Here is a 27,645-nt window from a genome sequence, read left to right as displayed (position 1 = left end):
TTTAGATCCTGCATTAATTTAGGTGCTACACAGGTAGCATGGTAGTCTTGCTGGTAGCAAATATTGACTAGATATCAAGGAATTATTAGTTTTTTAGGTGTGATAATATTTTTTAAATGGTGTTAACAACTTTGCTTTCTAAAAAAATGAGTGATGTTTTCTGTTGGACATACCTATTTAAAATAGTTACAGGTGAAATGATCCAATGTCGAAGATTTGCTTCAGAGAAATGGAGGGGTGAGCGTGGGACTATAGATGAAACAAGATTGTTCATGAGTTGTTCATCAAAGCTAGATGATACATCCATCAGAGTAGACCGTTTTCTCTATTCTTGTATATACTTGAAATTTTGAGATTTGTCCATAATAAAAAGTTAAAATGTTGTTTTGTTTGATGTTTTTTTCTTATTTGAATACTTATATAGTAGTATACCTTTTTTGGCATGTTTTCTGTGCTCAGGTAATTTGATCTGGTGCTGTTATTATCGTGGTAAATATATTCTTAAAGAGGCTCAATCAGAACCAGAGATTTAAACATAAAAGAAAGTAGCAGAAGCCCATTTCTGGTAGTTGTCTAAGAATGCATTTTCTGGCATTGGAATCCTCTCTCTTATGGTGCACTGCTAATAATGATATAAAGTCGTCTTCTGCCCCTTGGCCTATGTCATCCTCTTCCTGATTTTAACTATGCTTTCAATGTAGAGTTACAACCGAAATAACAAAAATAATACACCTAAAAAGAGATAGGTTTTTATTTCAGCCTTAGATAGAATCCCTAGATAAATCTCATTCTTTAGAAAGAGTAACCTTTACCTGGGTGTTCTCCATAAACAGGCTGGGTAGACCTTTGGAGGTGATATGTAGTATTTTCCATTTTGTGCAGTGTCTTTTTCAAAATATGTTACTGTATATACAAGGTGTGTGCTGTTTCAGTAAGCACACCGGTGGATGCCAAAAGTAGATGAATCGGTATTAAGATGGATGCAAGCATTGGACCAGACGGAGAATGTCAGACTATAGGAGTTCTTCTAATCTAATGCCTCAACAAATAGCAAAGGCAAGAGGTGAAGGAGGAAAGATGCATAGAATTTTGACAAGAATAGATATATACTCGTTAATACACAAAGTTGAAGCAGAGTCTTGTGCCACGGTGTAGCATCTATGTAGTGAGCCCCTCAACAGCAAAGAAAGGCTTCATTGTGCTAGACTTAAATTCTGATTCATTCAACAGTATAGTCTTTAGGAATGGAAGGCACCCTTGTGAACATGGGGCTGAGAGAAAAACGGTTTAACTAATGTAATTAACACAAAAAAATGAGATTTTTGGCTACGTGAAAGCTAGCAGCACTGCTGTGTGAAACCTCTTGCCATGATCTTTCTCTTCTGCTTTCTCTCTGCTCTCATTCTGTGTTTGAGCGAATGGAGACTGGGGGAATAGTGAAGTCCCAGAGGGACAGAGCTCTGTTCTTGCTGAAATTACAAGCACAGAGCTGCCTGGGCATGAACATGTAGTGTTTACTCTGCCAGTATGAATACAAATAGTCTTATTATACGGGACTCTGTACCCAAAGACCAGACACACACACACACACACACACACACACACACACACACACACACACACACAAAAGAATAAAAAAAAATTAAAGGTTTTTTTAACCCTTTTAAGACCCAACGAACCTGGGTAGAAAAGGGATGTCTTAAACAGCCGCAGAGTATTATCGTTATGAGCAGTAGAGTCGGTACAAGGGCCATGTTTTCCTTTGCCCAGTGCTTTAATAATCTTGAAATCGAGAAATCTAATTGTATTTGAATTTTATTTTTTGTATTTATTTTATTATTTTTTTATTTTGCTTTTCATCAGTTCTCACTTTCTTCTTCTACTCTTTTCCCTTCCTTAGTTGCCTATTTTCTTTGTTCTCTTTTCCTTTTCTTCAAATGATTGACTAGGATTGAGGCAGAGTTGTTGGTTTGCTGTTTCTGAGTCTTTGAGCTCGGGAGGAGTGAGACTGATGTTCTTTTGTGAGCAGTTAGTGACTAATGCCTGGGATGGCTGGTGAAGTCAGTCAGTAGCTGTAGCTAGATTATAGGGCATTGCGCACCAGGAATGAGGTTGGGGTATTACTATCAAACTCCGTTACCAATAGCTTGAGTGTACAATGGTACATGTCTGCTGAGAAACTGACCAATCTAAAGATGGAGTTTCAGCACTCAGAACTCTGAGGGACAGCTGTGCCTAAGAGATGACGAGGTGTCAGTGGGATGTATTTCCTCATGCTGAGCCCAGTTTTATCAGAGCAAGTTGACTTTCAGCTCTTGCAGTTTAATTTTCTTTGGCCAAAGAGACAAGTTTGTCATGAACCTGGCACTCTCTGTATTACCCCAAGAGTGATGTGAAGGGAAAGAAAAGAGCTCATGCTGATGAGATTTGGAGCAAATCTGTCCTGTCCCAAAGAGAACGGGCATCTGAACAGAACCTTGAGAAATAGTTTTATTAAAAAAGGAATAAAAAATTGACCCGTTAATGTTCTGAGAGCCAAGGCTCCATGTAAATGCATTGATGCTACATAGACATTAAATCATCATAATGTGTTCTCCAAAGGTGACAGCTCCACCAGGTCATCATTGTGGGGGATACTGAATTACCTTGAAGGATTGGAGTTTCTGGGTTTAAAAGCTAGCACATGGATATAAGGAATGAAGGTAAAACAAGAGCTTCCTGCAGAGTTTCCCCATGAATCGAGATGCTTTTTCCCATAATCAAATGCAGAAAACCTGTACTTATAAGACCATCGACTGTATGGGTGGCTGGCTTTCTTCCTTGTTCCCCACCCCCCTCCCCAGGACAGTAAATAGGTAAAATAGTGATGGGAACAGGACTTGGAACAATTCAGTTCCATTTAGTTTTAGGTAACTTGTTTGCCATTTGAGAAAGAATATTGGCTGTTTCAGCAGAGATGTGACCTGCATTTTGAACATTGTACCCATGTTAAAAGCAGAAGAAAGAGAGATTTTCTGATGTGGTGTTAGCCACTTTCTCCTCTCTGTTTTCCTAGTTGTCCCTTCCCCATCAAGAAAGGTGTAACTGAAGGCATGCCATCTCATTCATGATGGAAGTATAGGAGAACACATTTTTCTCATTGTCAGGTTTGAATGGCATTGCATTTAGTATGAATTTAGAGTAGGAATAAAAGAGATGTAGACCAAATCTGTGAACTGTGTTACTTGCAAATAGCTCCAAAGATGGGTTGTCTAGGGTTTTTTTTTAATAGTTTCAAGTAAAGATGAAAACTGTGGAAAATATGATTGCAACAAAGACTAAACTTATTTCAATTCTAGCGGCTATGATGCTACAGTGATGGGTACCATATGTAAATACACAGCTAGATGAATGTATGCTGTTGAGCCTGGTTACAGTGGAAATGCAGCTAACCAACAGTTCTACGTTTACTGCTTCTCAGTTTTGGGGGAATTGTTTTCATTTTCCTGCCAGTTTGCTAACCTGTTTTGATCATTTGGTGGAAGCTGTAATTGCAGGTGGGAACATCTTGAGTAACAGTTCACAATCTACTGCAGCTGCGTTTCGCACTAAATCCTGTTATTAAAAGGCTCAGGCTAAGATCAAGCCAAGGGTGGTAACAGACTTGACAGAGAACAACTTAACTTTGCCTGGTGTAGGACAAAGAAAACACTAGCCTTCTTGAGACCACATTTTTTTGTTGTTGTTCTGAAATGTTATTAGCATTCTTTTATTATATTTCTTTTAACTGCTCTGGGAACTAGATCATGAATCTCTAATTGGGCAGTGATGAAAGACATGATAGGCAACTTTTATAGCACTTTTGGTGTGGCCAAAGAGTAGGACCCTGTTTTCCTTACTCTTTCAGCACGTGGGCTTTTTAACAACACAGACCCTTCCTCTCATCTCTCCTGTCATAATGAGAAACTGAGATGAGAAGATTCTCTGTTTGGAAGCAGCTATAATAATTAGGTACAGGATGTGTATTCCAAAAAAGGATCAGTAATGAAGGACTGGAATTCGTGCGTGGCATTAAATTTTTTCCTTAAAATTTTTCTGGGAGATAAGCATATTCCAAATTGAATGCAATCTGATGAACTCCTTTGCACGCACTACCGCACTTAAGAATTGTAGTCACTGCAAGGCTTCATTTCTTCAGATGGGCACTAGGTGTCAGGGTTTTTCCTTCTCAGCACCTTGGCATTTAGACAAGCCTCTGGAATTGCCCTTTTTGGTGAGGCAGATCCTCTTTTCTTCAGTAGGTATGGTGGGCTTTGCCTGGTGTTCCTCCAGTATGCAATTGCATTTTTAACTCTTGGGCAGAGATCAGGTGAACCTTACTATATCATGCTCTACACATTTTTACAGGAAACGTTTTTTTTAGGAAGAGGATGATTGAGGAGGAAAAAATAGTGTAGATTAAAGACTGGTTGCCATCGTGACTGGTATCTTTTATGCTCTTGGGGTGGAAGGGTAGGGATGGTGGGAATTAGGAATTTAGTTCCAGAACTGCCCAGCCTTGCCCATAGTTAATTGTTGGCAACATTTTGATGTTCCGCTTCAGCAAGGTGTAAGTGTCTGTAATTTTTTATCATAAAATATTTCAAAATTATAGAAAAATATGGGGAGTGATATGACAAAAACCCCTGCATCTACTGACTGCTTAAACAGAGCTTATCATTTTGACACTGCTCCTCACTTTTATGTTGTTATAATCCTTTGAAATCTCTAATTGGAGTATAAAAACAAAAAAACTTTAGGAGTTAGTAGGGAAAGAAGTGGGTAAGCTTATAGAAACCTAAAAGATTGGAAGAAATTAGTACGGCGCCTGGGTGGCTCAGTTGGTTAAGCAACTGCCTTCGGCTCAGGTCATGATCCTGGAGTCCCGGGATCGAGTCCCACATCGGGCTCCCTGCTCAGCAGGGAGTCTGCTTTTCCCTCTGACCCTCCCCCCTCTCATGTGCTTTCTCTCTCATTCTCTCTCTCTCTCAAATAAATAAATAAAATCTTTAAAAAAAAAAAGAAATTAATTAGTAGATCCATTTTGACAATTCTTAGGCTGGACCTCTAAACCCAAAGGACCTCTTTTTTTAATTATTTTTTTTAAAGATTTTATTTGTTTATTTGACAGGGAGACAGCGAGAGAGGGAACACAAGCAGGGGAAATGTGAGAGGGAGAAGCAGGCTTCCCGCTGATCAGGGAGCCCAGTGTGGGGCTCGATCCCAGGACCCCGGGATCATGACCTGAGCCGAAGGCAGACATTTAATGACTGAGCCACCCAGGCACCCCCCCCCCCAAAGGACCTCTTATTTCAGAAAAAACACCATAACCCTCTGTCTGAATTCACTTGGTTGACGTTTTCTATGCTCTCAAAGGAATTGTTTGGGTTGTCCTGGACTCAGATTCTAGTGGAACCTGTTATGCTTTGAAACTCTGACTGGAGAAGAGTGTGTATGTTTGTGGGCTTGAGTCCATTTCTCATGGACACAGAACCCAAATATTTTTCTAGTTTAACATTAGACTTTTGTATATTGTTTTACTCGATTTAACCTCAGAATAGCTCCATGAATGTGAAGCTAATTTGGATGTATGTTACTGTACTTTTGTTTCTTTCTTTTGAAACCAGTTTACCTTTTCATGCTGGGTGTAGAAATTGAGTCCATGTCAATCTTTTAGATATGTGTTGGAAAAGAGGCATATTTGTATTGCAATATGCTGAAGGTGAGCTTTGAAATAGACCTGAAGAAGGCAGATCTGAAAAACAGGACCATGGTCTGTGCACTGATTGTTCAAGTTATAAAAAGAGACTAATGGTCCTTGCCACCAATCTATCCCTGAAGATGGGGAAATGTTTGTAAGTGCTTTGAGATCCTCAGCAGAAAAGTATCACACACCACTGATTATATGTAAACATGCATAATTTGTGCTTGTCTTATTTTTCATCAAGGGCTTCAAAAAAAGAAACCCCAGTCTTGAATCCTTTTAGGCTTAACAAGATAGGAATTTCAAGTATAGAAAAAGACAGGTTATGAAATATGTGGTTAAGATAGTTTTATTTAAAATCACTCTTTTACCCTCTAAGTGAGCATGTTTGGTTATGAGTGAGTCTTTGTCTAAAATGATCCTCACAGCCAGAGTTGAGCCCCTCATTGGAAAAATATTGAGGCTAATTTTGAAAGATAGGTCTTCCTGCCATGGAATTACTTCTAATGAATTACTAACACTGTTCTTTTGGGATGCATATACTTTGCTTTTTTTTTCCTTCAAATTTTTATTTAAATTCAAGTTAGTTAACATAGAGTGTAATGTTATTTTCAGGTGTAGAATTAATCATTTACATACAACGCTCAGTGCTCACGACAAGTGCCCTCCTTAATCCCCATCACCTATTTACTTTGCATATAACTTTTCTCAGAATTCCTTCTGAGCGACTACTACTGATATTGGAGTTTTTTCAACAGGTGGATTAGTTCCTTTGACTCTTTTCATAATTGGCAAACAGAGGCCCAATGAACTTGAATGACTGAAAATCCTAATGCATCCATTAGCCGACTACAGAATTTGTGGAGGGCTCCTCAGTCCCCTTAAAAAGTCAGTCCTAGAGATAGCCTTTAAACAAAAGAATGTACTTGCCAGCATTTTTGTACACCTTAAGTTTTAAGATTTTACTGAAAAAGGATGTGATATAGTACCCTATGTCAAAAAACTTTACAACTCCAACTAAAGGCAATAATGAACATGAGGACAGCAACAGATGACTCCAGAGGATGAGGTGTAGCGTGAAGCGTCAGAGTTCAACATTCGTTTATATGATTAATGGGCAAGGCTTCCTGAACTGTAGTAGGCCAACTTGCTTAATTTCCATATCATCCAATTACTCCTATGCCCCATTTCTCAAATACCACTGGCTTGTATGTGCTCTATTGCATGTTTTTTTAAAAAATTGGTATGTTTACTAAAAGCATTGTGTGTATATGCATAAAATTACTGTGGTTTCATGTTTATAGATATTGCAGGGAGAGATAATTCCCCTGTTCAAAATTATTGTTTCTAATCGTCAGTAATATTTTCAAGAAATTACCTCTGGGATGAAATTTTTTTACTCCAAAAATGGTATTTTTCTTACCCTTTTATCGCTTTTTGGAAAGGTTGAGGTAAGTTTGTTCAGCCATTTTTGAATTATCCAAGCATGAAAAAGAGAGTTTTTCAGCTGTTAAGAAAATTGTTTTCAGCTCTTTTATGTGATCATACAACACTAGGCAACGGAAGATGATATCCAGCAGATAATACAATATGGAAAGGCATTGACATTTTTTCAGCATGGTTTTCTGAATGGCATAAATTATGTCAAATATCGTATTGCCTTGTGGTTTAAAAAGGCACATTTTAACACCCATACAATATTTTTCACCATTCCATCAGATAATGTTTTTTTCTTGAGATTCTGAGTTAATGTTGTAATTGTTTTTTGATAGTATCTAACTAAAAGTGAAGATTTAATATCCCATACAAGATACAAAAGGGGAAGAGGTTGGGGTGCCTGCACGGTGCAGTCAGTTAAGCATCGTACTCTTGGTTTCGGCTCAGGTTGTGGTCTCAAGGTTGTGAGATCCAGCCCTACCTTGGGCTCTGTGCTCAGCACAGAACCTGCTTGGGAATCTCTCTCCTCTCCCTTTGCCCCTCCTGCTCGTGCTTGCTTGCATGTACATTCTCTCTCTCAAGTAAGTAAATAAATCTTTAAAGGGAGGAGGTAACACTTTGTTTATGTATCTATATGTATCTATACATCATGTATCTATAAAGGAACTCAAGTTCGGATTTGTTCACCGAGTCTTGGTTTTCTCATCTTCACGAGGCAGATAGTGCTTAGGTCCGTTTCAGCTCTAACACTCTAGAATTCTTTGTATTGCTGCTCCTGGGCCTTGCAGGATGGTCCTCCTCCTGGCATTAGCAGTAGTAAAATGATTGCTGTGGGAGGGTTGGCCAGAAAGTTTCAACTTTTAGACTTTTAGCATGGAAAATAAAGGTTTAACGTATCAGCCACAGTCTAACCTATATCTGAGTCCACATAGAAAATATTGTTACAGCTGAACTCAAAGTGAGGAGACAGAAGAAAGGCAACCACGGCGAGGATATTCTTCTCCTGCTTCCCACAGCATAGCTGCGGTTGATAGATGCTTCTTAGCTTCTTAAAAACACAGTCCTCTCCAGTTTTGCCTCCTAGCTTTCCCCTCAAATTTATTGGTTGAGCTTAATATTGGTATTTTATTTTGTAGTAACAGCAGCTTTTGAAAGTGTGCGTGTGCGTGTGTGCAATTGCACATTCTATTCACACGGATAGTACAATTAATGTTGATGTCAATTTTGGTGTTAATTTTGGGTCAGGATTAGTGTTGACATTTTGTGTCAGACTAATGGCATTTATGGGCACCCTCAGAATAAATGTTAATATTGCCGTGCTTTTAGTATCTGTTATAGTAACATGAAAGCAAGGTCCTCCCAGGAGAAAAAATACATGTATGGATAGATAGATAATGCCTTTCTGTGTCGCTGGTGTCACTTGGCGAGAAAATGACATCTCAGGGCAGAATCCTAATCACTGTTTGGAGCATCAGAAATAATGATCACCTCTGATCGGGGGTTGTGAATAATTCATTCGGTTTGATTTTCACATCCTGTCCAGTGATACTTTTCAAACCAAATGTGTTTCTACAGGAAAATAATGGTCCCACTTCTTATGGAAATACTGTGGCACAAATCATTTTACCCACATAAAAACAGTTAAATAAGACTGTTCTCTTCTGCTTGCTTTCTCCTCCCCATTCCCTCCTCCCTCGCTTGCGTGTGTTTATTCCAGAACCGGACTGTGGCCAAAGAAATATTTTCTTCCTTAGAACTTGCGTAAGGCAGATATTTATTTCTGCTCATCCTTTGCTTATTCACATTAACTCTTTTGATCCTCTTCCCTTTTTTTCATTTTAATTAGTTTAGGTTGATAACCCTAAACCTAAGAAACCTGCTATTCGGAGCATCCTGTTATCAAAAATCATCTGAAATTACAGATTTTTAAATGATTTATGGCTATATTAATGAAAACATAATTGGCAGGAAGCGGCTGGAACCACTCGGTAAGTCAGTGGTCAGGAAAGAAGCTTGTGCGCTACCTGGGCCCCGGAGCCCGAGTCTGAACCTCCTTAGGCCATAAACCCACCCACTCTGGCAGACCCTCTCAGGCTGCGGCCCCCAGTCCTGGTTTCACCTGCATCAAAGCACTGGAGGGAGCGAGAAGCTGGAGCAAGGGGGTTCAGTGGTGGAATTTCCTTTGGTTATTATTTTTCAGTTAATGTACTAGGCAACTTGGGCTTAGGTGAAATCAGTGAATGTCACATTCCTAATCACATTGTCACACTTGTGTATATATGCTTTTATAGTGATTGCAGAATTTTCAATATAAAGTCTCCATTGTGTGTATAATATAGATAGACCCATCTGTATAAAGTAATTTGACTGAAAAACTTAGTGTCCTAATTAAATAGGGGGAGAATATGACTGTCTTCTGAAGTAATGACCCAATCCTCTGAGACAAAGCTATTCTTAGATAGCATATTTTGAACCATTTCTCCTGAATGTTGTGACCTTTTTTTTTTTTTCCTCCCTCTTTCTCTCTCTCTCCCTGTCTCTAAATCTAACAAGGGCAGGGGGAAGCCTTTCTCAGCCTACTTATCATCAGACAGAAAGTATTTTGCATTCAGAAACCATTTCCAGTATCAAATTCAATTTTGTCAAGTGATTAGTTGAGTTTGGTAGAGAATAATTTAAAAACACAAAGCTGGAAATGGCCGTGGTGCTTCTGCACTGGAGGAGAGCGGTTGCTATTCTCAAGTTGCAAGCCCTCTTCCAGTGACTATGCATCACAAGGTGGATTATTGTGTTACATGTCTTTGCAGCTGTTACAGACCCGCATCTGTTGACACCATGTGTTCCTGTCCCAGGCTGCTGGAAAAAATAGGGGAGTGGGTGAATTGATACCTTGCCTGCCTATCAGTGTGAACGTCCTTTTATGTACATATGTTTGTAAAGCTCTTTAGCCCTCTTCAAGATGAAAGGCTCTGTATAAATATAAGCTTTCGATTTTAGTACATGTTTGTAATACATGTGGTACGGTCCTAAATATGTATTTAGCTGATAGGCACTGTTCTTGTCTATTGTACAAATATTGACTTTAAAAGTATAAATATGTATTTAACCATCAGACCAGAAAAACACTGAAGCAGTTACTTCTCAGGTAGAGATATTAATATTGTATAAACCTATATATACATATGTTTACATTCTACTACATCATTGCAGAGCATTTCTTTTTTTAAAAATGAAATGATAGCCCCAACAAATTAAGGCAGTTCTTGATATTCTCCCTTTGAGGTGAGTCTTGATTTTTAATCTTCATGTGTTTCACTCTCTCTCCTTCTAACTTTATATAAATATGATCTGTCGCGGTAAGACTAAAATATAGAGTCAGCTTTTGTAAAGTATGAGAAATCCTTAGGCTGGGGAGATACTTTTCCCTTAAAAAAATTTTTTTTATTATGGTTCGCTAAAGTAGAGACAATAATAAAAGTTTTCACGTACCTGTCACTCAGTGAAGAGCTATTTGGTAGTCTTTTCTTAGTTCCTTTTAAAACTTAAATCGCATTGACATCCAGAAGCCTGGAGAATCTGAAGAATAAGGAAAAACTTGAGAATAAAATGTAGTAGTAAGACCCACTGCTGTGACCAAATAAAGGGATGGCTCGTGGGGGGAAAAAAAAAACCTTAAATCACATTGACAATTTTATAAACACATTAAGGAGAATTTAGAAAATAGAAAAAAAACCCCACTCAATCCCATCATTCTAAAAATAATTATCATCTCATTTTGCTATTTTTTTTTTATTTCGTTCCCCCCTCCTCCCAACACGCCTATAGATAGTGTTGTAACACTTACTGTGCACTTACTATGTGCCAGGTACTGTTCTAAGGCTTACCATGGATTTAATCCTTACAACAAACGTTATAGAAGAGTTTATTATCACCCAATTTTACTGATGAGGAAGCTGAGACAGAGAGAGGTCAGTAACTTAAGTGGCTAGAAAACTGACTGAATCTCTATTCTGTCAGAGTCAGATTCTATTAGATTCACATTCTCCAAATCTGGCTTCTGAGTCTCTGTCCTTAACCACCACACTGTTGCATCTCATAGTTATTATGGTGTACAGACAAGTTTGTTATACCACTTCTTCAAATTTAGTATCGTATCATGGGTATTTTAATATGCTATTCATAGTCTTCATAGCCAGCATTTGTAAGGCTGTACAGAATACTAATGATGACGTTATTAGCCAGTTTACTTCCCTCCAAGAGAAGGAAAAGTTTTTATCATGGCATTTATTTTTTAACTGTTTATCTTAAAATATTTTAGATTTACAGAAAAGTTACAAAGATAGTGCAGAGAGAGTTCCCATATACCTAACGTTAACATCTTACATTATTCTTGTTACTCAAATAATCTTTTATGTAGTCTGAAAGAGGTGTGTTAAAATATATCTAAATAAAACCATTGATTTTTCTAATGTTGACATTTTATATAACCATGGTATAATTATCAAAACTTAGAACTAACATTGGTACAATACTAATAAGTAAAATACAGACTTTGTTTTGGATTTCACCAGTTTTTCTACAACTGTCCTTTTTCTGTTCCAGAATACCACATTGAATTTAGGTGTCAAGGACATTTATGTTTGTGTTATAATTGATGTTCATCTTTCTATATTGTTTCTGCTAATTGCAGTGGCACTAGTCTGGAATATGCTTCCTTAATTTTTCTAGTAAAAGAAATTATGTGAACTGTATTTTTAAAAAATAAATGTACTAGCTATAAGGACAAGTTAACTTAATTCCTCTATATCTTAGTTTTCTCATGGCAACAATAACAGCTGCTTCTGAATTAATAATAATTTGAGAACTTTTTATAATTGGAAAAATTGAGACTGTATGAAGTTAAGTGATTGGTTCAAGATTATATAGCTAGACTAAAGCTGAGATTTGGACCAAGGTAGGATGATGTTCCCCAGACTAACCTCTTAACTACTGTCAGTATTTGTCCATATTTAGTATAGTACAGCTGGTGATAGAGGTTCAATTAATGGGAGCTATTATTCTTGTTATTTTTTAAAAAATAAAATAGTTGAATGATGTTTAGGACTGTTATCCTGTGATCCCTAGAGATAAGTCATAGACAGTGTTCTAAGCCCTTGGTGTTGACTATTTTCCAAGAATCATTTAAAAAAATGAAATGACTATGGAACCAGCAAATATTTATTACTCCCATATTATGTGTTGGGATCCCGCTAGGCACTGGAGGAGATGATATAATGGTTTAGGCTGGCAAGCTAAAAACGGTCCTAGGCAATATATGATTAATTATTGAATGAATTCTCTACATGAAGGTCTTAGTAGGAGATCAGAGAAGAAGGGGGTCACTTGAGGCTAGGTAAAACTTTCTGAGGAAATGGAATTTGAATGAATCTTTTTGGAATGGGTAAGATTTGGATAGATTGAGAGGAGAGAAAGGAGCAAATTTTGTATGTTGAAGTTAATATAATAGATTACCATTTGGAGTAGTTGATTCATCAAACCCATAGGCATTGTTACTTTTGTATGTGTGGGGACACTGAAGCTCAATGAAGTTATTTTTCCAAGGTCACACAATTAGCAAGTGTTATGGCCTAGATATGGATCGAAGTTAGTTTGACCCCAAAGCCCATCTTCTCCATTATGTGCCCTGTTGTTCAATTAGCAGTAAAATCTAAATTTCAGTATAAGTTGAGCAATAGATGCTTTCTTGGATGTTTATCCATTATGCTCACTCAAAACTTAATCTCTTTTGGTAGGGAATCTGACTATACAAAGACTGGGATAGCACTCTCCATTCTGTAATGGTACTTTTTAAAGGAGGAGGGAGGTGGTCGATGAGGAACACACTTTGGAAAGACATTGAGAAAGAGTAGTGTGTTCTTGGTGCTGCTGTGTTGACACCTAATTAGAAGTCAATATTGCAAGCATAATGACCTAGCCAATTGCTGAACTGACTGCCCAAGTGACACAGTTAGAGTCCCCAGGTAATAACAAAAGATAAGAGTATTATTTGCCTGCCCAGTGCCACACAGACACAATGTTTGCATTAGCATGCAAATGCTGAAGTAGATTCTTCAAGGCTTGTCTCTAAGCTACCTCTAGCCTAGGTGGCTAAGGTTAATATATCATAAAATTTGGTGTAAAACCCGATCTTCCTAACTACAAATGCATTTTGAGGAAATAGCTTTTCCTTCCTGAAAAACAAAAGAGATGTTAGGTTAGAGGGCCACGTGAGAAGGCAGGTGTAAAATATTTCTCCCCACACAGGCATTATATTAGCCAGCTTCTTAAAAACCATGACCAAAGTTATCCCGATATTTGCAGTTTCTCCGTGCTATATTTTGGAAGATCTGTTTCTCTTTCCTTTCTGTGTCTTTAATGAGCAGATAGAGTAATACCTTATCTCGGAAGGTGATTGGATTTTTTTCTGTGTATTATATCCATTTTGATTTGTATTTGGCCAAGGGTATGATATATTAAATAGCTTATATTTATCTGTCGGTGTTTCATATATATATTTCTTAATGCTGAGAATCACAAATAGCTGTGTGGAAAGCTTCAACCAGCCTGATTACAGTGGATGTGCAATTGGATTGAGGAATGTGTACTCAGAGCTTATGATCACTGGCCCGGTTGAGTCTGGGTGATGCATGTGGCTTTCCAGGGATGCTGCTATTTACATCTGTTAATGGCCCTTCTTGATGGCCGGCTCCCCAATGAGGTGATATGCAGCAGCCTGGGGATGAGGGACCAAGGCTGCAGATGTGGCTGGGCTCCATTAGGCAGGACCAGGAATGCTCATCTGGTAGGCTTTGTGTTTGGAAGCAAGTGGAGGGGGTGGGAGTGTGGGGGGCGGGGGAGACAGAAAGAAATGGGGGAAAAAAAAGAATGGAAAACATTACTTATCTGGGTATAGGGAAACAGACAGGCAGGCATGAAAAACTGCAGCTGTAACTGGGGTATGAGTGAATAGAAAAGAAATGGAACTAGCAAATAAACAAGTAGAAGGATTGACTAGATCTCATATACAAGGGGATTAAAAGAAGAGAGGGCTGGGAAGGTTTGGGAAGAGACATGTCACCCCTGCCTTTTGAGTCAATATCATTTGTGTGGCTGGTCAGATGCTACTGAACAGAGAGTAGAGATTTACATATATCGTTCCTTGCATGCTTTGGTTTTCTGGTGCTGGGAGAAAGTGGCAAGAGATGCTCCCAAGGATGCGGTGTTGAGCTCTAGTGAATTCTTGCAGAAATGGAAGATACCTAAAGCAAGCGAGTAAAGAACGCTGCTATTACTCCTGTCAAATCCTAGAGAACAGTAAAAGGATCCAGGATCACAAAAGTGGTGTAGTCCATGGCAGGTGATTCTCTTGCTGCTCTCCTCACATGTGTAAGAAGTTTTTCAGAAAGACTCTCACAGAAGATGGACCTAGTGTCTTAGTAGATAGGGTGGTAAGTTAGGGAGTTTGGGATTTAAATTCCTGCACCATGGCATTCTTCCACATGTATCCTGAGTATGTTTAGACTTCGGTTTTTCCATCTTTAAGTAGATCGAAACAACTGTGAAATACATAGTAAACCAACTATTCTCACCATAACCTAGAGAAGTGTGCTAGAATGTTTGTTTTAGCTTCCCACAGGAAACTTGGCTCTTCAACACTACATATTTTTACATGAAGGCTGTGTCTAAGGTATAGTCTGATACGTTCAGGGAACCTGAAAAAAAAATTCTGCATGTAAGAAGCTTCTATTTATTTGTTTCTCTCTGTCTTTGCAGATTGGCATGGTAGCTTGGAAAATGACCCTTAAAAGTCCTGAATACCCAGAAGGCCGAGATATCATTGTTATTGGCAATGACATCACATACCGAATTGGGTCCTTTGGGCCCCAGGAGGATTTGCTGTTTCTCAGAGCTTCTGAGCTTGCCAGGGCAGAGGGTATCCCACGCATCTTTGTAGCAGCCAACAGTGGAGCAAGAATTGGACTGGCAGAGGAAATTCGTCATATGTTTCATGTGGCCTGGGTAGATCCTGAGGATCCTTACAAGGTACAGACTAAGCAAAGATAAAACTTCAAGACAATACATGGTTGTGTGTGTGTGCACATGCATGTGTGTGTCTACACGAATAAATAGGTTGGGGGAGAGGTAGAGGTTTAAGTTCAAAAGTCAGGACTTAGAGTGAGCCATAACCGTGTTGGAGACAAATTATCTCTCAGTATATTCACCTAGTTTTTTTTCCTCCAGCTTTGAAATAGATTGCTGTTTCTTGGGTTGAACACAAGAGGAAATAGATATACATTCAGCATGAGACATGCTAAGCCAGAAATATCTATCTTTAAACTATTCCACTGTGGCTTCCAGAACTTATGTTCAGTCATTTACAAATGCCCTTACATCCTCAGCTTCTTCTCTGATTGTTCTCTACTTGAAATCTGCCTGTCCTCTAAAGACCCTGCTTTCCCTGTAGCCCTCTTAAAGAGTGACTGATATCTCTCTTCTCTCTTTCCCTTGTCCTGCTGAGCCTGGAGAGGCAAGAGTGTCTTCTTTGTGCCTCATCACTACTTCCAGACCCTTCTACCCCACTGTTCTCTCTGAAAATGCCCATCTTCAAATCTCATGTCATCAGACTGTGCCACACCACCACTTATTAGAGTGGTCCCCACCTCTTTGGTCACTCCTTCTCATTCTTTGCATGTCTTAGTTGCCGGCACATTGTCACTTGCTCCAATACAACAAGCCCTGTTACAATTCTTGATGACTTCCATATTCAGGTAGATGATCCATCCCATAATCCAGCCTCTTAAATCCTTGACTTCCTGTCCTCCACCCCAGCTCAGCCTCTTCTTCCCCATGATCTTAATTTCAACCAACCCTTTCTTTGCCTCCATCCTCCTTACATCCTCAGCTTACATTCTAGGGTCAATCATAGGTTAATCATTATAATCATATCATAATCGCCACCTTCCCTACACCCTCAACTCTCTTTGCTTCTCTCCTCATTCTGCTCACTCTGTCTCTTTACAAAAACCTTATTTAAATCCAGTATTCTCCGTTTACTCACATATGTGAACCAGCATAGCTGAATGCTGATAGAGAAAAATATCCAGTGCTATAGACTGGTCTTACTTTAAATTCATTTATGAACCTCCCAAATGACAATTTCACATCTTCTCCTCTCTCCTTAAACTTCCAAAACCCTCTTGCCCCATCGTCCCTCTTAGCTGACAACCTTGCTCCCCAATTCACTGAGGAATTGGAAGGAACAAGAAGAGAGCATTCACAGGCTCCCACATATCTGCATCTGTGCCTTTATTCTCTGCATCTCCCCTGTACTTTGGATGAACAGTCCCTGCTCCAATCTAAGGCCAGTCACTCTTAGACGCTTAACCCTTCCCTTCTTACATCCTCATTTTTTCCCCATACCAAGTCTACCCTCTTACCTCACAAATAGCACTCCATTCACTATCCTTATTGACAGCAAAGCTGCTTAAAAGCGTTGTCTCTTCTTGCTATCTCCAGATACTCTCCTCCCATTCCTTTGGAACCCACTTCAGTTAGGCTTGCACCCTCACCAGGCCACTGAAGCTGCTTTGTCAGGGTCACCATGGATTCCATACTGTGAAATTCTGTCGTGACTCTCAGTCTTCATCTGAGTTATTCAGTGTCTCAGCAGCCTTTGACACAGTTGGTCACTCCTTCATCCTTGAAATACTTTCTCCTCTTGGCTTCTAGGCCCCATAGTCTCCTTTTATCTTCTTAACTGCTCCTCAGTTTCCTTCACTGAGACATCTTTTAAATGTAAGAGTGGGCGCCTGGGTGGCTCAGATGGTTAAGCGTCTGCCTTCGGCTCAGGTCATGATCCCAGGGTCCTGGGATCAAGTTCCACGTCGGGCTCCCTGCTCCTTGGGAGCCTGCTTCTCCCTCTGCTTCTCTCTCTCTCTCTGTCTTTCATGAATAAATAAATAAAATCTTTAAAAAAAAAATAAATGTAAGTGTTTCAGGGGATGATGGAAATATTCTATATTTTGATTGTGGGGGTGATTTCCCAAGTATCCACATTCGTCCGAACTCATCACCCTACAGTACTTAAAATCAGTGAATTTTATTGCATGTAAATTATGCTTCAATAGAATTCATATTAAAAGTGTATGGAAATTGTTAGTGACTGTGTTTCTTTTTGGGGTGATGGAAATGCCCTAGAATCAGAGAGTGGTGATGGTTGCACATCAGAATATATGAAAAACTACTGAATTGTTCATTTTAAAATGGCCAGTTTTGGGGCGCTTGGCTGGCTCAGTTAGTGGAGCATGCGACTCTTGATCTCAGGGTCGTGAGCTCAAGCCCCACATTAGGCGTAGAGCTCACTTAAAAAAAATATGTCCAGTTTTATGTTACATGAATTTTAACCCAAGGCCCTACATAGCTTGGCCTTCCAATACCACCCTCCCTCATTTCTTGCTGCAGACAGTCTCACTCCACGCTGGCTCCACAGGCCTGCTTACTTTTTCTGGAACTGCATGAGGCACACTCATGCCTCCACACTTCGGCACCTACAGTTCCTTCTGCCTAGAATTCCACCCCCCACCCTCCCCACCCCTGTCCTGATATCATCATGTTTTGTTTCCTTCTCTTCTTCAAGGCCTTACTCAATGCCACTTTCAGTGAAGCCTTCCCTTGACTTTTCTTTCTACAAGTTCAACTCTTGCGATGCTCTTTTTTCTTTTCCTTAAACACTATTCTTATTAATATTATATGTTTTATTTATTTGTGTATTTTCTGTCTCACTAGAACATAATAAGTTCCATAAGCCTGGGAAATTTTGTCTGTTTTGTTCATTCCTGTTTTTCCAGTGTCTAGAACACTTGCCCGTAAGAGGCACTCAGTAAATACGTGGTCACTGACATACTAATGACCCTCAGCACTACAAGGTTCTTGTCATAAGTCATACAAATTCAGTGACAGATTCATGTCTCTTGCATGTTGTGCTCACTGTGGGACAAATTCATTGAGTTAAACACTGGCATAATTTCTCACAGTATTTAAAACGTCTTCTGCTGCTTGCTTGCTTTTTTTTTTTTTTGACTGCGTGACTGATTCACTTAAGTTAAACACATACAGCCTATAAACCTACTTTGTGAGTGTGTGTATGAATAATTACAAAAAGTATAATTTTTTAAATGTAAATAGGAATTACAAGTTGTTTATTGAAAACAGCAAAAGGCATGAATTCAGTGTTCACTGATGATTATCACTGCATAAAGTTCTGATTTTAATATTGCCTTCCCAGTTTTATGATCCTTTCAATTATCTCTTACCTGTTGATATTTTGATGGTACTATGATTTGAGAAAGTAAAGAATAGTACTCCAAAGAGTTCTCTTATTTTGTGTTGATATCTTTAATAGAGGTGTCACAAAAGATCAGAAAATGACCCTTTTAACCCAGATGAAAATGAAATGGATGGAATATACTTGCAGTTGTAGCTACAAGATACCTTGTTTCAAGGACAGTCAGTGACTGGAGAAATAGGCACCTTCCATCTTTCAAAGTAGAACTGTCTATGCTGGTATTCCATTAGACAGTAACTGTAAGAAGCGATGTGGCAATTTAAATTTAGCTTTGGAACAAGCTGTGTTATGCATGCTCTGTGGTGTCTTCTGGTTATGTGCTGATGGCAAATAATGAGTTAGAAACTATTTGTGCTCCACAGGGATACAAATATTTATATCTGACCCCTCAGGATTATAAGAGAGTCAGTGCTCTCAACTCTGTCCATTGTGAACATGTAGAGGACGAAGGAGAATCCAGGTAAGTATATATGTAGTAGAACAATTTGGCCATGGATTAAAGATAGGAGAGTATGATCATTTCTTCCTCACTGTGCCGCTGATCATGACCTTGAAGAGCAATGAAGATTGCTTGTTACATAATCTGGAGGTCTTAGGTTTGTATCATAGGTCTACTACTAATTAGCTGAAAGACCTTATTGATTGATTGAGGTTTTTAAAGTTTTTTTTTTTTTTTTTTTGAGAGACAAAGAGTGTGTGTGAGGTGGGGAGGGGCAGAGGGAGAAGCAGACTCCCCGTCGAGCAGGGAGCCCAATGTGGGACTCGATCCCGGGACTCCAGGGTCATGACCTGAGCCGAAGGCAGTCGCTTAACCAACTGAGCCACCCAGGCGCCCCGATTGATTGAGGTTTTTAAATTATGTTTATAATATTTATTCATTTTAGAAAAGTTGGAACATGTGAATAATTATGAAGAAATAAAAACCAGCTACAATCCTACCGAGAGATAACAATTTTTTTTTAAATTTATTTATTATTTTAGAGAAAGAGAGAGGGTGCATGTTCGAGCAGGGGGAGGGGCAGAAGGAGAGGGAGAGAGAAAATCTACAGCAGACTCCCCGCTGAGCACAGAGTCCCACATGGGCCTCGATCTCATGACCCTGAGATCATGATCTGAGCTGAAATCAAGAGTCAGACTCTTAACCAACTGAGCCACCCAGGTGCCCCAAGAGATAACAATTATTAATGTATATTATATTCTTGCCGTCTTTTCTGTATATATATGCCTTCTTTCTGCATAATCAGAATCATAATAGAAAAACTCTTTTGTAATTTGTTCTTTTCACTAAAAACTATTTTGGGGGAAATTTTGTATATTCTTAAAATATTGTATGAGAATATGATATTTAATGGCTTCATAGTAATTTATCATAATAGATATTTTGTTTTGAACTTTCAGACTATTTGCACTATTTACTGCTATATTCCTGGGCTAAATTTTTTTTTATAGAAACTTTTAGGAATATCTCTCATTATTCCCTTTGGGCTAATTTCTAAAAGTGGAATTACTGGCCAAAAATATGTCTATTTTAAAGATTTTTTTGATAAATTCACATTGCCCTCCCAAGATCTGCACTCCCAGCAGCAATATGTGATAGTATGTTCTTCCCCTTTAATTTTTCTCCACCCTTGCCAATATTGATTATTGTCAATTAATAAAAGAAGATTAAAACAGCAATTATTTTAACTGGTACTTTTGAATACTAGTGAGGTTGAACATTTTTACAATCTATCTGCAAGTATTTTCCAGAATGTTAATCAACTACTCCAACACCATTTATTGAATAATGCATGCTTTCCTCACTTTTATAATAATCTCAACTCAATTACTAGGCTTTGTATTGGTTTTTTGTGCTGTCTGTTCTTGAGCTAATGCCACATTATTTTAATTATTCTAATGGGGCAGATTTCCCCACATTCTTAATTTTTCCCCCATGTTTTATTAGCTATTTTTATCTTTTTATATTAGATTCATTTTTTTAATTACCAAAAACTTTCCATAATGATTTGATTCAAGTTACATTTACAAATTAATTTAGGAAGATCTGACATCTTCATAATATTAACTCTTCCCAGCAAGAAACGTGGAACATGCTTTTCCATTTTTTCAGGTGCATCTTTTAAAGTTTTGTGATTTTCTTCATATAGGTTATGCCAGAAGTTCCCAGTCTTTCTTGATTCATAACACCCTTGCTGTTTCAGTAATGTTTTCATAGGACCTTTGGGCTAAAAGTTATACCCAATATTTCTGTTTATTAATAGTCAGACCCAAACAACTTCATAAGTATTTATACTCTAACAATAATTATTTGGGAAGTATCATGCACATAAATGGAAAGGTTTTTTTTTATTTTTAAATAATTACAGTTAAGTAATTGATTAAGTAATTTTACTTACTAATGGGGTATCTCCATCTATACGAAATCTCAAGACTTAAATTCAACTTGTATGTAGCCACCCTTGTTTCTTGTTCTGCACTGATTTTTGTGCAGAACTTGTTTTTTGGTTTTTTTTGTTTGGTTTTTTTTCACAGAAACTGAAAACCCAGCTTTGCAAAGATAGGACATTGTCAAAAGGAATGTAGCATTATCTACTAATTATGAACTACCTAAATGTAGTAGTTCATGTGGAATCCAACAGATATTCCATATCAGAGTGTTTCCTCTCACATATTTAAAATATCCCGCAGTGCCCCTGGCAGTTCACCGTGACACCAGAGGCACCGTGGTGCACCATATGGGTATAATGGGATTTTTGTCATTTTTTAAATGTTTATTCCTAAGTATTTTGCACTTTTTCTTGCTATTCTGAATGGGATTCCCCCTCCTCATTATATTTTTTGACACTTTATTACTGATATTTTTTAAAGCTATTGATTTTGTGGGGCGCCTGGGTGGCTCATAAGCATCTGCCTTCGGCTCAGGTCATGATCCTGGGGGCCCAGGATCAAGCCCCGCATTGGGCTCGCCATCGGCAGGGAGTCTGCTTCTCCCTCTATCCTCCCCCGTCTCATGCTCTCTCTCTCTCTCTCAAATAAATAAAATCTTTTTTAAAAAAAAAAGCTATTGATTTTGCATATTGCTTTTGTTAAAGCAAAACATTTTTCTTCTCAGCTACAGTTTCCTCATCTGTAAAATGAAAATCAAGTAAATTAATATATGTAATGTCCTCAGCACAGCACTGAGTACATAGTAAGCAGTCAAAAGTCCTGGCCACTATTATCTGTAATAATGGAGAGGATATTACCTATTACACTGGATTGCTGTGAGGATCAAAAATCATACGTATTTATGAATGTGTTTTTTTAATTGTATTACACTACACAAAGATTTTTATTACAAATAACATAAAATTTAGGACTACTTCAAACAATGATAGTCTTAATGGTTAGAAGACTCAGATCATAGAGCAGAAAATGGGAAATTTGTATTCTTTTTCATGTAATAAAAAGGGAGAAGATGTCACTTAAGTCATGAATACTGAAGCGGTATGTAGTCCTTAGGAGGGAAAAGATCTGCTTTGCAGGGAAGGCTGACTGGATCTATGAGTGTTTGTGACTACATGGCATGTGAGCCTTCCAGAAAGGACACATTAAGCCCCCTTCCAATTACTGTGGCCCATTAACCCCTTAAGGGAGATTAGCTTTGCCTGCACCATAACTCTAGAATTTAGAACCTAGATGCAGAGCAAAAGGAAGAATTGGAGAATTCCTGGGAGAGGCTAAAAATAGAAAAGCAAGGGAATCTGGGAAGCAAAGATGCAAAGCCAGAGACCAAGGGCAAGGACAAAGGGAAGGAATTGGTGGAAGGTTAGAAGTAAAGAAAGAAGGGAACAGAAATATGAGGGCAAAAAAGTAGTTTAAGAGCCACCATGGGAAATTTATTTATTATTTCAATGTATTAAACCATGCCCAGTGCCAAGCTTTCTGGGTACACACAGAACAGTAAATAATATACACCCATCTCTACTTCCAACTTTGTATTTTTCCTTTCTTTTATTAGTTGCATTCCCCATCTCCCACTTCCCATTATCAGCTATCACTCCTAAATTCCCTGCCAAGAAGACAGATGAGTGGCTCCCACTGGATCCACAGGATGCTTTCTGGACAACTTGACCAGTATTTCACTTCCACACACATTCCACCTGCCCCTCCAGAACACTAGAGCCAGGACCCCTCCTGTAGGCACGTGATATTTACAAAAGAGCAGGAATGGGCATGTACTATTTTGATCTTACCCTTAGTCCTGTCTTGGAAAGAGAAAGGATTTTTTGACTTGAGAAATTGGGCTGAGCATTCTCACTCGGCCTCTGAATTTTTTTTTTTATTCCTTTGTAACATTTATCTAAAATTGTTGATTTAATGGCTGTTGCTGATTATAGAGAAATCTACATTGACCCCACTTTTAAGAAACTTGTCCTAGAAAATAAGAGAGGGCATCTAAAATTGGAGCGCCATCTATGTGTCAAGCCCTTTCTTTGTTGCTTTAATTTAACTCTCATGTCAACCCTTAGAGGTAGACATTATCTCCATTTTACAGAAGTTACTATTATCCCCAGAGTTACATGGCTGCATGTGTCAGAGCAGGGATTTAAGCCTGTCTACTTAATTTCAGAGTTTGCTCTTTCTGCTATACTTTATTGCTTCCAGCAAAAACAGGCACCAAGCTAAGGAGGAAAGATAAATGAATGAAAAGTATAAGAGTATAGAGCACTGGCTTTAAATGAGCTTTCAGGATGCTTTTAGTAGCCTTTTAATGGTGATTGTTATTTTAATGGATTGTTATTCTTGGATTTAACCTTTATAATTTGGCATGGCTATATCCAATAGGTACAAGATAACTGATATTATTGGAAAGGAAGAGGGACTTGGAGCAGAGAACCTTCGAGGCTCTGGAATGATTGCTGGCGAATCCTCATTGGCCTATGATGAGATCATCACCATCAGCCTGGTAAATCTTAACGGAATATAACATTTTTGAAGAACTGACTGTGTGACTAGGAGTTATTTTTGTCCCATCTCTGTATTCAGTCCCAAATGAGAACATTTCTTAAAAATTATACTGCAATTTGATTTTAACTGTGCATGGTAATGTAAATAATTTAATTTCCCAGATAAGCCTAGCTCCTCATTTTAGCCTTTAGTTTAACTTATTTCTCTAAACAGAGCTGTAACACCTTGAATTTCTTTTTGTACTACTTTCCTTGTTCTTACCTTTAGTGTAGATGCCAAGCGTCTGTGAAACAGGCAAAAGTATAAGAGAAGTAAAGGGCCTGTGAACCTTTAAGTGTCTAATACTTGTATCATTCAGCGATTTCTGTATCTTTTCTTTGACCAGGGAATTGTGGGGTTTAATATTATTAACCAAACTTTGCAGAAAGCAGTATTTTTTTCTGTTAATGTGGATTTTATACATCTGTGCTTTAGTTCTTACACTTTGGAAAGGACATAAATATGTGACGTGGAGAATTTCTTCTTCTCTCTCTCCCCTCCTTTTTTTTTTTTTTTTTAATTCTTTTTGAAGGTTACATGTCGGGCCATTGGGATTGGGGCTTACCTTGTCCGGCTGGGACAGAGAACCATCCAGGTTGAAAATTCTCACTTAATTCTGACCGGAGCTGGGGCCCTCAATAAAGTAAGTTTCTAGGGTCTGGGAGAAGTATGTGAAACTGTTTGAAGATGATTCTGAATTCTTAATTCTAGACCCTGATTAAGGAGAAGCCATTCAGGCCATGCCTCCCTCAATCTATTTCCCTCTCCCTCCATCTTTCCTGCCCATCACCTTGCTTACCTATTCATTCATTCATTTGTTGTATTCAACAAATATTTTGAGGACCTACTATATGCCAGGCACTGTTCCAAGCCCTGTGGACATGTTCATGAACAAACCATATAGAATCCTTGCTCTGAAGGGTTTACATTCTAGTGTCTTTCTAGAAAGACAGAGAATTAATTGAATGCTTTTTTTTCTGCCCTCCTTCCCTTTCTCTCATCTATGAATAAGTGAAGAGATCTGTTCCCAGATGCGGAGCTGTCTCTGAAACATCTTCTGAACGTGTTGACAATATCACGTTTTAATGTTCTGAGAAATTTGCGAATGTACCTCTTAAAAAGGACACTTAACGGTGGTCCCTTGTACATAGAGGAAGTAATTGGTAAACATTGAATGGAGAGATGGGTGGACAGAAGCATGGATGGATTGCTGGGAAAGAGTATGACAAAGATTTATCATCCCTTTAAAAGAAATTCTTGTGCAAGATGCCTGGGTTGCTCAGTCGATTGGGTGTCTGACTCTTGATTTCGGCTCAGGTCATGATCTTGGGGTTGTGGGATCAAGCCCCGTGTCAGGCTCATTGCTCAGTGGGGAGTCGGCTTGAGGTTTCTCTCTCTCCCTCTGCCTCTACCCCTCTCCACCGTGCTCACCCTCTCTCTCTCTCTCAAATAAATCCTTAAAAAAGAAAGAAAGGAAGAAATTCTGTGCCTTTTCAATCTGAGCTCATAGGGGCTTTTCCAAAGGGGAAAAATAAAAAAAACAGTTTTTATTTTGGTGGTGAGGTCATGCTTGTAAGAGTGAAAACTATCTAAGAATACCTGGATATACAAAAGATGATGTAGTTCTGACTTCTCTGCAGACATAGGAAAATGATTTTCTCTCCAGAGCCAGGAATATGTAATAGTCTGGGACTGGCTGGCTGACCTTGTGCAACTCATATAACCTCTCAGCTCCTCTGCTTTCTTTGTCAAAGGGGGATAATAGTTTACAAGCTTAAATGATGTGGTGAAGATCACATGAGAAAACATAAGTAAAAGTACCTAGCACCTGGCATAAAGTGTTGGTCCTCATTACAACTTCAGTTCCCTTTTCTTCTCTCTTAAATGATTTGGTGATTTATCTTGAGTTATATGCACATTGAATTGTATCGGATACTGGGTTTACTAAACTTGCACAAACTTTATCATGCCTTGACTTTCCAGTGTAAGGATAGGAATCAAGTGTTCTGTTATCTCGTTTTTTAAAAGCTGATACATCCATTGGTCCAGTTAGCTTTTGGAGTTGTCAGAAATGAGGAGAATCGTTTGATGTGATCAGTTTGCTCTCTACATTCATATAAGGTCTTCTCTGGGCTTGCTTTTCCCTCCAAGGATAGGCAAAGCCGTGCTAACGATGGCAAACTTGGATAGCCCACTCCCTTTTTGGAAAGTGGCTTAGAAATAAAGATTGTGAACTGCCACTACTGAAGGAGACTATTGCAGTGGGAGAAACTGCTGAGTCTTAATTTTTTTTAAATTGCTCTTTTGGATACCTTCTTAGGACGAGCTATTGATGAATGTTGAAAGAATTGTAGGTGCAGTTATCTGTAAGGGTGGAATTTAAAGAAGACATCTATATTCCTATTATGTTCCCATACTTGGACAAAGAGCTAATTTCTGAAATGTATTTCATTACATTTTCTTATTTTCTCCCTAATAACGTGTTATACACAAAGAATAATACAAAAATACAATAATACAAAAAGCAAAGATGTTGTTGCTGGGGGTTTTTGTTTTTTGCCTAAAAACTTGCTCGTTGAATTTCATTTGTGCCATAAAGAAAGCATTAGGGAATTTTTCTTAAAATCTGGTTGAATTGTTCTGATCAGATTTATCATGTTCCCCCTCTTCCTCGCCTACAGGGCTGCCTGTTGAAGGAGAAGTGTAGTTGTAGGGAAAAGACGAGGAAAGCTGTAGCTGTAACTTACCAAACAATGCTCCTTTCCAGAAGGACATGATCATTTGTAGCTGAAGGGAGTGATCAAGTTGTAGAGGTTACCTAATCCTGCTCTGCCTGCTTCACTGTCTTCACGTCAGTGCCTCTTAAGTACACAGACATGTTGTTGGAAGACACCCGATTTCATGCAGATTCATTCAGAATGTCCTGTGTGCCCCTTTGCCTATCCAGTATGAAAAAGGACACTTATATGGAAGCTGTGCGCTTAGATTGCTTCCTCCGACCCACTCCTTTTGCATGTTCTGTCTTTGTGTACAGTGGTGTCTTTCGACATCTCTGTTTGCCTTTCTGTAGGAATCTCTCTGTCTCTATGGGTGTGTGCAGGTCACTTTGTGAGTCTCTTCCTGGGTGAGTGCTGGTCTCCCTGTCTCTTTGTGTCTGTATCTTGCTTCTAGATCCCTCTCTTTCTCTCTGTGTGCCTCCCTGAGTATCCATGTGTGAGGAAGTCTTTGTGTGTGTCTGAAAACACTGTAGAGCCTTCTTAAGCCTTGACCATTTTGTTCGGGTATGTGCATACCTGTGCAAACTGGAAATGTAGGTGGTATATGCAAGCTTTGAGACTGTAAACATTTGACCCCCACCTTTTTGAGTCTTCATCCTTTATGTTAAACATTGGGGTGAAGAATAGGAAGGGAGGGGGTGTGCAGAGGTTGTAGGAAAAAAGAAATCTGTGTGTGCAAGTGCCGATCCCGTTGACCCCTTTGAAAATTGAAATAATGATAATGCGCGTCTCCTGACTGCATCAAAGTATCAGCACATCAAAAGCCAGGAGGCATGAAATGCAAATGATAAAGTGAAAGCAGATGGATTGTGCATGATCGCCTGATGCCCAATGAATTTTAAAAGGTGCCGGTTTGCAAGGGGGGCGTTGGGTGGGGGTTGGGGGTAGGGGGACTGAAATAAACACGTTATCCCTGCAATTTTTTTTTTGTTCTTGACGCTCACTCCTGACAATATTTTTTTCACACTTGAGTGAACACCCACTCCATCTCTCTCTCCCTTTCTCCCTCTCTCTTTCTCTCTCTCTTTCTCTCTCCTCTCCAACACCCCCCCCACCTCTTACACGTCTCAGGTCATGTCGCTGCAGCTCCGGTGGAAATAATAAGGTATAAACCACGAGGTTGTTATTTGCATAGAAATAGCATGGAGCCCCAGGCAGCAAGGGAGAAGGACACAGAGATCATTTGTCTAAAATTTTAATGAAAAGTTTTGCTGAGGCAGAGATTTTTTGAAACTTTCGTTCTCCCTGCTTTTCTCCTCCCCTCCCCACCCCCACACCCCATCACTGATTTGACTTAACATGGTTCAATTTGAAGAGAAAGGGTTGACACACCACAT

At 38.8% G+C, this 27,645-nt stretch overlaps 1 protein-coding gene across 6 annotated transcripts in view; it reads left to right on the top strand.

Annotated features, from left to right (window-relative positions):
- ACACA (acetyl-CoA carboxylase alpha) overlaps positions 1-27,645 on the top strand; it is a 242,979-nt gene that overhangs the window by 150,817 nt on the left and 64,517 nt on the right. For all 6 annotated transcript variants that reach the window (XM_028109119.2, XM_028109115.2, XM_028109116.2 and 3 more), the window contains 4 exons: positions 14,972-15,241; positions 18,905-19,002; positions 23,370-23,490; positions 24,064-24,174. In XM_028109119.2, coding sequence (XP_027964920.1) covers positions 14,972-15,241; positions 18,905-19,002; positions 23,370-23,490; positions 24,064-24,174 — 600 coding nt within the window. The remainder of the gene's footprint in view (positions 1-14,971; positions 15,242-18,904; positions 19,003-23,369; positions 23,491-24,063; positions 24,175-27,645) is intronic.

The sequence above is a fragment of the Eumetopias jubatus genome, unplaced genomic scaffold (genome assembly GCF_037043125.1).
Source record: "Eumetopias jubatus isolate StellerSeaLion01/CBP00866 unplaced genomic scaffold, mEumJub1_p1.0 scaffold_10, whole genome shotgun sequence".
Classification (NCBI taxonomy): Eukaryota; Metazoa; Chordata; class Mammalia; order Carnivora; family Otariidae; genus Eumetopias; species Eumetopias jubatus.
Note: the sequence above shows the minus strand (reverse complement) of the source record. Positions and strands in the feature narration are given on the sequence as shown.